At 53.2% G+C, this 11,944-nt stretch overlaps 1 protein-coding gene across 1 annotated transcript in view; it reads right to left on the bottom strand.

Annotated features, from left to right (window-relative positions):
• TECTA (tectorin alpha) overlaps window positions 1–11,083 on the bottom strand; it is a 21,298-nt gene extending 10,215 nt beyond the window's left edge. Inside the window, 9 exon segments of the mRNA XM_010082322.1 lie at window positions 5–512; window positions 644–1,236; window positions 1,780–2,350; window positions 2,745–3,157; window positions 5,428–5,593; window positions 5,765–5,902; window positions 8,243–8,530; window positions 8,953–9,086; window positions 11,020–11,083. Of these exon segments, the coding sequence (XP_010080624.1) occupies window positions 5–512; window positions 644–1,236; window positions 1,780–2,350; window positions 2,745–3,157; window positions 5,428–5,593; window positions 5,765–5,902; window positions 8,243–8,530; window positions 8,953–9,086; window positions 11,020–11,083 (2,875 nt within the window).
• Between the last annotated feature and the right edge of the window lie 861 nt (window positions 11,084–11,944).

The following is an 11,944-nucleotide window of genomic DNA, read 5'->3' as shown; positions in this document are numbered from 1 at the left end:
TAACGTGCCACTGAGTCGCACAGCTCCGACCGGTTGCCCCCGCTCTGGCATAGGCGGAAAAGACATGTCCTGTAGTAGGCTGAGACATTGACCACGCCGTGGCACTCCAGGAACGAGCTGTTGGTGGGGTCGTTGATGATGCCGCAGTTGGAGCGGCTCCTGTAGGACTTGAGCAGCTCCGAGTCGTTGTTACAAGCCTTGAGGAGGTCCCCGCACTCCCCATTGCAGATCTCATCAAAAGTGGTCCAGCTCTCCAGGAAGAGCTCCAGGTTGTCTGTGCACTTGCCGTTGGGCAAGCAGAATTCATCGCTGGCATTGCTGTTGAAGAAGCCACACAGGCCCCCAGTGCAGTTGAAGTAGGCGGTGGAGAGGCGGATCTCCAGGAGCCCCGAATTGTAGTAGCTGACAGCCAGGAGCCCCTCCGACTCCATCACAGTGCCGTTGCTGCTACGGTAGATTTCCAGGCGGCCAGAAGGGTGGAAATAGGGCAGCTCCACATCGTAACCATTCACCTGCAAGTAACAAGCAGATGGAGATGCTTCAGGGAAGGCAATGTGACATTGCACAGACATTCCTGTCTGCCAGCTGCACCACACTGCGTATGCTAAACGCTTCCTGGCCGCCCTGATGGCAGCACCTTTACCTTGATCTCCGACAGGCTGGCACCTCCTATCTTCACCTCTTGGCCGACCGCCTGGATCCGCACGACACGCGGCCCATTGGGAGCGGATCCAGGCTTCTTTTGGCTGATGTCCACCTCGATGAAGTCCAGTCTCTCTGGGCAGGTTTTCAGCAGTGTGTAGGAGTGCTCCAGCGGATAGGGGAAGGCAACGCCATCAAACGTCTGCAGCACCTGGTTCTGTCCCACCAAGCACAGGCTCTCCCGCTTGGGGTAGCAGCCCCGGTAGCCTTTCTCAATGGTGCAGACCTCTCCTTCGGGGCAGGTGGTGTTAAAGCACCTGGCCTCCCCGCCGTCCTCACACTCGCACTGCACCGTGCAGTCCGCCGTTGCCCAGAAAGACTCCCCAATGGTGTAATACCGGCCGTCCACATCGCAGCCACACTTCTGGACAGGGACGCAGCGATCTGTGCTGAGGACGTGGCCCTCGTTGCACTCACAGCCCTCGGTGCATGGGGAGGAGCAGGCCAGCGGGGCCGTGAGGTCTGAGCACGTGGCAGGGCAGCTGCTGGCACACACCGAGTAGTGGCTGAGCTCCGGGCACCGCACGGCTGTCGCTGTGGGTGCAGAGGGGACACAGACAACAGAAGGCACATTACAGCATGCTTTGGGGCAGTTACTGCTTTCTCATTGACCCACAACAGACACAACACAGAGTGACTGGGAGCCCCGCCTGATGGCAGAATTGACCCCTCCATTTCCCTCCTGCGTCTCCCCAGCCATGCTGCTCGTGCTGGCAATAGCTTCTCCTGACCAGCCCCAGAGCCATTCGGCTGCCTGCAGCTATTTTATGCTGCAAGTGAGGAGAGTGGGCCAAGAAGTGTGCTGTTGGTCAGTCCCTGTACCAGTCCAGCCTCCGTCTCATCACAGCAGCCGACTGCCTCCAGAGCAATGCAGAGCTCCTGCCTCATGCCCAACTTTTTGCTGGTGCAAGAGTCTGATGCCACAGAGAGGAAGGACTGATCAGCTCCCATCCGACTCCCTCCCCTGGATTTCTCCCCCCTCGTCTCACACGCTGCTGGGCACATGGGCAGACCCCTGAAATCACTCCCCTCCTCCAGAAAAGGGCAGGGTCTAGCCAGAAGCATGCAAATACTTACCGCATCCTGTCTGGGCACGCCACTCTCCCACCGAGATGCCCAGGGCCTGGCACACTGTGGCATACGCCTGGATGGCTTGGCACAGCCCGGTGCCGTTATCCCGTGCACTGCAGAGGTCGTAGACGCAGCTGTGGATGAAGGCGGTGGGGTCCATGACAGCGCTGCACTCCCACAGCGGCCCACCGCTCTTGTTGATGAAGCCGCAGTATTCGGAAGAGAAGTAGAGAGACTCGGTGGCAGCGTCGCAGATGCTGCAGTTGTCCAAGCAGCCAGGCGAGCATCTCCGCTCGGGGTGCGGCACTCGCCAGCTCTCGCCCAGGTCCGGCACGGACACGGCCAACCTCCCGTCTGAGCGCAGGGTATCGTCCTCGGGATCTTTGTTGTAATTCCCACACAGACCACACGTGGCATTGATGTATGTGCCCGGAACAGAGACTGAGGCATAGTGTTGTCCATCGTAGGTTACGAGCAGGCCAAAGTCGGTCTCCAGGGCTGTGGACAAGCCGCTTTGGTAGAGTTTTATTGCACCCAGTTCCAGAGAGATGGGTAGGGAAACCACCAAGTCATCCACCTGAGGGAACAACACCAGAGAACTGAGCTGTACAGCCCCGTTACAGGGTCTTTGGGTTAGGGACGTGCACAGAAGGACAGTTGTCAGTAAGCCACAGGCATTTGCCACCATGCCTGTTCCCCACGCCTGTTCCCCAAGAGATGCACGGGGCCCAGAAGCACCATCCCACGCTCCCCAGGCTGCCACCATGGTCTCACTAAGGGTCTTTGGGTTAGGGACGTGCACAGAAGGACAGTTGTCAGTAAGCCACAGGCATTTGCCACCATGCCTGTTCCCCAAGGGATGCACGGGGCCCAGAAGCACCATCCCATGCTCCCCAGGCTGCCGCCACAGTCTCACTACAGCCTTGGAGGAGCCGACCCAGCAAGTTCTCCCCTTTCAGTGGGGCTCTTACCTTCACTTTCCCAAAGCTGCCTTTGGGAAGGACAATCTTGTGCGAGTAGACCTCCACAAAAATATCCCTCAGCCAGGAGACGGAGGAGCCGCCTCGGTTCTCGTTCTTGGCCTCCACGTTGAAGTAGGGCAGCTGGGAGCCTGGCCAGCACTGCCTGGCAAGGAGGTAGGAGCAGGAACCCTGGAAGTGAAAGAGGAAGCCATCGAAGGTGTGGTAATGTGGATCTCCAAACACCACGCAGGTGCTGCTCTCCACCGGCACGCACTGGAAGAACTTGGTCTTCGGCTCGCACGCTTCATAGGGGCCGCAAGCCATGTCCTGGCAGAAGATCTCATTGTTGAAGTCCAAGCAGCGGCACTTGGTCGTGCAGTTGGCACTGTCCCAGAAGATCTCCCCTTGACGGAGAAACTGTCCTAGAAAGACAGAAAGGGGAAAACCCATGCTACATCACTTCTCTAAACAGAGGAACACACTCTAACTGCTCCGCATCCATCCTTGGAGGAGCCTGCCAGCCCTACGATCGAGACCACCACCAAAGCATCCTGCTGCTGGGCTTCTCGGCTCCTTTCTTTGCGCAGACTCACGGCAGGAACTACTCAGCAAAGCACTGCAATCGCAAGCGTTGTTTTCAATGTACGGTGCGTCCTGTTCAAGTCCTCCCTGCGCTGCAAGCCCATCAGATGGTGCGAGCACTGTTATGAATCTGGGATCAGTGCCACACCATGCAGACTGGCTAACTTGAAGGCTATTTCTTCTGGTTTGGACATGCACCAGTCTCGTTCCACCTTAGTATCGTGGGACACAAGAGCTGTTAGTGCAATTTTCTCAAAGGGGAAGTCCCCTGGTAAAGCTTGCACCTTTTGGAGGGCGTTTCTAGTGCTGTTGCTGTATTTGTGCCATCCTTCAGCTTTGTCACCATCTTTGCAATTCCTCCATTGACACAACTTTGCGGGTCGAAGAGCGACTCTGCCATCAGCAGCCCAGAGGCAATTCACTCCCATTCAGAAAGCACTCACAGTACTTATGAAACCAAAGAGCTGTTGATAAGTAACTTCCACACCATACACCAGTGACGATGGAAACGATGAGTGATCACACAGCAATAGACTGAGCAGACTTGTTACACGGCAGTACTGTAAAGGGAGGCAGGTTTTTGTGGTGAGAGACGTGAGAGGCAGAGAGAAGACGAGAGAACAAGGGTGGCAAATACCCGTGAGAGTTTCCCTCTCCTCCATCTGGCCGTCTTTCACACTTCTCACACATGCAGCTTCCACCATGCATGCTGCCTGAATTTACCTCTCCTAAACTTTTTGTTCTCTTCCCTGCCTCCTACAAAAAAAGCTATTTTCCACTTCCCTGCAACCAACAACATCTCCTCTTAGCCAGACCCACTTGCAAGGGCTGCCACACCAACTGTCCTGGTGCAGGGGATTTGGGCAAACAAGCGATGTTAGGCACAGCAGGTTCCCCTGCCTCCGATACCTTCTGCTGCATCCTCTCGTGGAGGGCAGCTGGCTGTCCACTGAGAAATGCAAACCCAGTGGCAGGATCTACCCACGCTGCCCTCATCACCTGCAAAGCCGAGATCAGCCCCTTTGCAAAGCCCAGTCTTTCTTCCTGGGGTCAGCAGCTGGAAGTGGCAGGAGCAGTTGGACCCAAAACCTCTGCTGTCCTAAACCAGGACATAAAGAAGCCACATGTCTCAGAGTGGTGACATCTCCAGCGTCCGTCAGCAAATGACAATTCTCTCTTGCTAGAAAGACTCCTGGAGCGCAGGGATGCTCCTGACAGTTTTATTTGTCAAATGGTAATGCAATAATCTCTCTGCAGCAGAGTCCCTGTGCAGTCGCTGGGTACATTTAGTAATCTCTTTCTATCCCCACACTGTCAGTGACACATGCACAGACACTCTAACTGGTGCAGGGGCATGGCATTGTCCTGCCTGGAAAACCTGCCTTTCCTCCTTGTCCTGGGTTCAGGAAAAACACTCGAGCCCTGTCTGCCCTTGATTTTGGGTTAGGGTTCTGCTTCTGGGCCACAGAAATGGAGGCTCACAGCAACACCATGCTACTAAAATCCCAGGAACAAATGAAACCTAGCACAGATGACAATTTTGCTCACTGGTGGCTGAAAACAACACCAAGAGCAGAGCAGACTCCTGCGTGTTTATGGGCCCCTCTCAGTTTTCTCTGAGCTGACAAATCAGACCTCATCCACACTGATGCTGCAAATACTCCTTGCAGCCTGGGTCTGGCCATCCAGGAGCGAGCTGACATCCCCAGGAGAGGCAACGCCAGCCAGGACAAAAGGAAAACAACAGCTGACGATGGCTTCTTCACATACGCTGCTGCTCCCCCGCTGAACAAGACGTGCCCACACTGACAGAAATTACAAACGTCTCTGTCCACTCTTCAAGACTTTAGTCTTTTGCCATGGGCAGGCTGACAATCATCGCTGGAAGTCGGGTGATGACTTTGCACTGCATGCAGCAACTTGGAGATGTGCACGGGACCCAAAGCCCACTGGCGTGTTTCTGTCTCTGCAGCTGCAGCTTTGCCTTGGCAAAAAGACAAATCACGCAACAGCCCAGAGCACTTGGTCACCTCTCTGCCAGCATCCCAACATCATTAAGTTTTTGCTGCACTGCACCCCAAAACTTGAAAAAAATTAATTTCCCCCTTACCTCTCAGGCTGCAGCCATTGGCCGGATCTATTTCTCTGCCATCTATTTTGAAAGCCCAGCGCCCAGGGATGTTAACGTTGGTTGTTTCTTCAATATTGACTATGTCTGGGGTCCTGGAGCCCGGGATGCTAAAGAAGTTGGTGATATTTCCACCATTGAAGCCAGCCTGAAACAGAGAGAGAGCCAGTTTCATCACACATCTTTGCTATGGGAAAGCAATGTTGCATTTTTCCACCGCAATAACTCCTGGCATGAGTGAGCACTGACACGTTGGAAAAGCTACGCGCAGCCACCCAAGAGCTCAACAGAGATGGGGATATGGGAGCGAGAGCCTCACCTGGGCCATCACCCCACCGAGACCGGTCAGGGGGTCCCCTCCGCTGGCTGTCCCCGTGGTCCAGCTGATTTCGTGGTAGTTAAATATGGCAAAAGATGACACTCCGTCTGTGATAAGGACAGCTTGGAACGTGTTCACCTGTTGAAAAACATGAGCACATTCACAAGGTGATACTGCATTTCTCACACTGCTTGCCTACCCTTCTGCCACCTTCATCTCTGACCCGGGCGAGACATGGGAGCCTCACGGTGAAGAGTGGCAGAAGCCAAACAAGACCAGAAATATGCTCGCACTCACTGGTGCAGCTCCACCAGCTCCGATCCCTGCTGCAACCTCCACTTGGGAGGACAACAAGACCATCTCTGATCCAATTCAATGCCAATAGATGGCAGCATGAGAATAAGCTCGCGGGGAAAAAGCAATCGGCAGGATTCAGGTTGCTATGACCTGTTATCTTCCATTACCCTATCTTAGCTTTATTTCTCCCTGCGTTATCTTACCCAGTTCCCTTCCACATTCATATCCTACAATACTCCTAACGGTGGATTACATCCAAGTCAGCCATGCATATTACGTGCTTTGCTTGGCTGCCAAATCCCCTCGCTACCTGCTAAATCCACTGCTCCTTTCACTTGAAATGACTCTGCATTTCCAGACCCCAAACTCCAGATACACCCCCCAGGTGCAAAGGGCACACTCTGCCAGCCAGCAAGGGCAGCACAGCCCCGAGATCTTCCCTTTTACAGTTGCACAGAAAGACAGAAGAGGCCTCTCCCCTCTATCTATGCAGATCCTGCCGCAAAGGTTGTCACTGGGCACCAACAGTCAATCCCTTGTCTCAGCTTTCTGCATTCTCCTGCCCTTCCCATCCCTGCCGTCCTAGACGGCTGTGTGCCAGGACAAACCACTGCTCCTCCTGCCTCCGAGCAAGCAGGCTTCTAGCAGGGGACAAAGTGTGAGCTGCCCCTCCTTTAATTATCCAGGGGCAACACTAGCAGCCCAGCTACTGGGCACTGCAGACTACAGCCCGGGGCAACACTAGCAGCCCAGCTACTGGGCACTGCAAACAACAGCCACAGAAACAACTCTCAGGTGATACGGGAAAGCACAGCAATTGAACCATCCCATAACTCACCTTCCCTTACAACAAACCCCCTAGTTTGATTAGTGGTGCTGAGGTGAGCACCAACGCCTGAAGCTTGAGCAGGGGACCCCAGGGCTGCACTCACTACTTGCATGACATGAGGGATGTCACTTCCAGGGAGCATTAGGTTTCTGCCATGAGAAATCTAGAAAGCAGAGGGAAAGCAGCCTGTACGAGCTGTCAGGGAGAGCGAGAAGTGTGGGCAGAGCTGCAAATGGCACAGTTCACATTGGGGCAAGTGGGGAAAAAAAGCCTGGCACACTCGCTCGCCTTTGCCAAGACTTTGCCCACGACCGTGAGAATGAGAAATCTAGAAAGCAGAGGGAAAGCAGCCTGTACGAGCTGTCAGGGAGAGCGAGAAGTGCAACAGCAGCTCTCTGATGGAGCAACAAACCCCGCTCCGGTCAGGTGCCTCTTGGAGGGTGGCGGGGCTGACCTGGTGCCGGGAGGTTTGAGATGGCTCCTCGTTAGCAGCACTTACATGAACCACAGACATTTCCCTGTGTGATGCTCACAGCCAAACGTGCATTGAGCACCCTGGCCATCTAACAAGATTCTCAGAAACTGAACCCATTTGCTCGGGTGTCATCAAGAGACAATAACTGCAGCGTCCCCAAGGCCACAGTCACAAAATTGTTTTCTGCAGCTTTTCTGCATTGCGATGAATTTCCTGCTTAAGTTGCACTGTGCTATTCCACACGCCAACCCTGGGCCCTGGCCGCTATTGAACGGAAAGGCTGTTCTCTAACAAAATAAATTGCATTGTATTGCAAATGTAATTCTTCAGGCAATACACGAGTCTCTATATTGCTTGCTGTCTGCAAATATATATATATATGTATTTTTTTTTCTGCAAGTGCTGCCAGGACTGGCAAAAAAATATGCATTAAATCTCAAGCCTCTCTAACAAATGGAAAAGAGCTGAGCTGTTTATCAGAGCCAACTCCTTGAGACAAAAGAAGCTAGCTTTTGGCACTCACAGTACACAGGCTAATCCTAAGCAACCCTTTCCCCAAAAAATAGCTTCCTATCTGCGCCCCAAGCTTCCACGTGGGCAATGTGTCAGCGGTCCAGCATGGACCTCCCCAAGTCAGCTGCTGTCACAGCTCACATCTTAACCAGATATTTAAAATCCATTCATGCCCTAAAAAACATCACACCACTGTCCCTGCCCTGACCATGGTGCTCCTCTGCCCAAAAGGGAACTGATGAGCAGGGGCACGAAGGGATTCACTCAGGTTTAGGCACAAAGACAAAAATATATACAGAATATATAGACATGGACATACACTCAACCATCCAACACCACCCATCAAGAAGGTGATCACTCTTACTGGAGTTGTGCTGCTTCCTCCATAGAAGGTGACTTCCTCCCAGGTGACGATGAAGATCCAGACGGCAGAGAAAGAGGACATGTCTCTGAAGTGCTTGCGGATGTCTTTGGAGGCTCTCCTCAGCAGCTCGGGGTCCCTGCTCTCCCTGTAGTAGATTTCTCCCCGGATGCCATTGTGTACGTCCGCCCAGAAGGGCGCGACGAAGGCCCGGCCGTCGATCAGGGGGAAGGCCTCTGGCGTGAACTGGCTGACGAGCGCGTTGAAGGAAATCACGCCGTTGTTGTTGACCTGTGCAAACAGACCCACTTTCATTGGAGCAAACCTTTGCAGGTAGCAAGTCCTTGTCTTGGACACCCACATACAGGTCCAAACCCTTGTCCCTTTTTTTCCCTTGTGGGTCTCTGCATGTTCTTGTTTCTTGTCTTGTAACAGGAATAATGTTCCTTGTGTCAAGGCCTTAGCTTTGCTGTACCATTTAATCACCTACAAAGACAATTTATTGCCTTTTACATTCCTTCCCCATGAACATTAGCCCATTAAATATACCTTTGACTTTCTTAATCATAAAACCTATCAGCTCATGAAATCTAAGAACCTGTCAGTTAGGTGCTAATAAATCTTCCAATTCCTGACAATGGGGAGAGTGTGTTTAAAACGCAGCTGCTAATGGCAAAGAAAAGAATAAAGGGACGGTCTGCTTCTCCACTTACATAAATACTTCTGTACGGGACTCCGAAAAAGATGAATGGGATAGAGATCTTGATCTCAGGAGAGCTTCCATCATCAACTTTGGGCGTTTTCGTGTCATTCTGCCAGAACGGATACAGACTCGCCATGACGTGAGCTGGAAGGAATGGGAGAAGAGAGTCCTTACGGCAATGTCAGGACCAGTCCTGACTTCAGAGAGGACAAGGCAGGGACCCTGGGGTTGCTTATCCACAAATTTTGACACCCTGTGAAGGGTGAAATAGCTGCCTTGCCCTCACCTCCTTCCTCAGTGCGGACGCACCGGGAATGCTGAAGGTCTGCTGGCCACCAGCGCGCACCTAAGCCATGGGAGGCTTTGGGGTGGGGGTGAACTGTGCTGTGCACTTGAGGTGGCAGGTTAAGAGGGACAAGCCAAACCGGTATTTGGCCACGATGCCATATTCTGCATCACAGCCTCCAAGGAAAACAGCACCGGAAAGCTTGTCGCTTCCTACCAGACTAAAATCTATCGGCTTGAGTCTCAGGCAGGCACTTCTGGCCCTAGGGCACACATCCTTTCCCGTTTCAGCCCCTGACAGATCTCTGCCCTCACCTCATGCCCTGTTTCTTCCAGTTAGCTACTGGTGAGGCTCCTCACAGAGCAAAGGGGGATTTTCCTGAGGTTTTTTTTTTTTTGTTTTGTTTTTTTTTGCTCCCCCTCCTCCCCTCTTGGATGTAGAAAAGCAGCACCCTGTCCTCACGACATTCAATCTTGGCCGACGCGAGGCTCTGGGCTCTGAACAATCCCGGCTCTGTTTGCCCAGATTCAGGACATGCTTTTAGTTCCTAGGCCCTACCCCGTGCTGCTCAGGGGCCTCCAGCCGAGGAGAGTTTGCTCTGTGCCCTCCTGTTACGGATGCAGGAGGGGCTCTCGGTGTTGCCCAAGCTGGGGATGCTCTCTCCTGACCACCCTGAGGATGCTCCCTGCTTGAAACTGCCTGGGAGTGGGGAGAGTTGCTGTCTGACCCTTCTTCACAGGCTCAGCTGGTCCACCTTTCCTCTGGGAAAAGGACACAAGGGGAAGCCTGGCATATCCCACTGGCATCCTGGCTTCCTAAGACATGTGTCTGGCCCAAATGCCCCACTGGACATAAAGGGAGGTGGCGTGTGACAGTGTCCGAGCCACAAGCCTGGTTTCATAGATATATCCAAAGAGCTGCAGCAGAACTCCTAGCTCCTAGGTAGTAAAAAAAGTCATTTCACAGCTGTTACACACCTGACGAGTTATTACAGCTGAGACATAGCTATGAGACACAGATTTTACTTCTTTTTTAAACAGGAAACTCAGCAAAAATGTCTCGATGCCAGCTTCTTTAGCACCTCCACGTCTGCCGTCGGATATCCTCCATGTGCGCCCCAGGGGAACCTCACTACCCACAAACCGTGACGTTTTGCTGCTATCGCTCACCCAGTTTGCTCTTTACTGGACGTAGATTGGTCAGCCTGCTCAGCAGTCCTAACACCAGAAATTGTTCAAACTCTACTTTGTAGTGACTGGCCGGACCATCGCAACCTCTGGAACGCCCCACGGGCGCACACACTGCCATATATATGATATAAGCACACGTACATAAAACGTTCACCGAGCTCAGCAACTTCTGTGCCCTGCGTATCCTGCCCGCTTTGCCAGCTTCCTATTCAGCGCAGCGTGCCAGCTCCTCGTTTAATATAAACTGTCGTTGCTTCATTGCTCTCAATGAAGCGAGGGCCATGTGTGCAGCCTGCCGATCCATCTCCCGCAAGGTAAGCTGTCACTTGTGCAAAACTGGCACCTGTGCTTAGTAGGGCGCACCGATCTCCCTTGTAAGCTTAGCGCTTACCCTTAAAATTGGCGGTCCCTCCCTCCCTCCCCCTAGAAAACACTAAGTTCACCCTGGTTCTTGTCTGTGCTCCAGCCAAGGGGCTGGGTCTGTTTTCCAGGCTCTTTGTCATTCTGGGGACCCTGGGCATCGCACTGCTCCGAGGTGACTGCTTTCCCAGCACAGCTGATGAGTGGTCAGCATCCCAGCACCCGAGCGGGAGATACTCACCTCGCTGCCGCGCAGTTATCACCAAAAGGGCCACCCAGGTTCCGAGGAACGATCGCCTGTTCATCCTACAGGAAGGAAAGAAACCCAGAGATGCATCAGATCAGTAGGAAACTGCATCCTCGAGCAAACCCCAGGTGAAGCCAAGCACCAGCGCTTCCCGAAGCCGCCCAACTGCTGTCAACACATGGACATTTCAGAGATGGAGGTCCCGCACCCGCCAGGCAGACCCAAAATGCCTATTCCAATAAGTGGTGTAATGAGACTTGCCTGGTGATAACAGCAAATCGCCCTGCGGGTACTGTCAAAGCAAGCCCATAACCACATGGAAGAGCTACTGCTAATTTCCCGCAGCATTTGGAAGTTGTAAATAGCCCCGGCTCCCTGTGGGCCGTCTGTTCTCCCAACAGTCCAAAACCAATTCCTCCCTGATCCGCTTAGCGCGAGGATGGACGCTTCTGCCTGACTTCAAGGGGAACAGCTTTGTGCTGCTCCAAACGCAAGAGCCGACGCAGAGCTGCGGTGCGCTCTCGTAGTTAAGGGGCTTCAGACACCGCTTCGACTAATCCTTTGTGCTGGCTGCTAACTCAACGATCGCTTCCCGTTTTGATGAGTGTGGAAGCAGCACAAACATTTACACAGCTGGGCAACTCCTTGCTGCACGGGAATCGATGACAGAGAGAGAAGCAGATACAGGGCTGGGGAAATGAAAGTGCAATCCTGTGCCAGCTTTAATTCCTTCTGTGCCTAATGCAATTTGTTACTCATTATTAATCCAATTGAAAATATCGCTAAAACACCTGCTTCGATTTCTTCGCCTGTTGCTTCCATTCATTACGCACAGGCACGGCTCGCACAGAGATCCCGGGAAGACATCACGCGCTCCCAGTGTGCGTGCGTCCGTCCGCCAGAAAAGTACATGATCAGC

This window comes from Pterocles gutturalis, unplaced genomic scaffold, assembly GCF_000699245.1.
Source record: "Pterocles gutturalis isolate BGI_N339 unplaced genomic scaffold, ASM69924v1 scaffold24674, whole genome shotgun sequence".
Classification (NCBI taxonomy): Eukaryota; Metazoa; Chordata; class Aves; order Pterocliformes; family Pteroclidae; genus Pterocles; species Pterocles gutturalis.
This window is presented reverse-complemented; position numbering and strand designations above follow the sequence as displayed.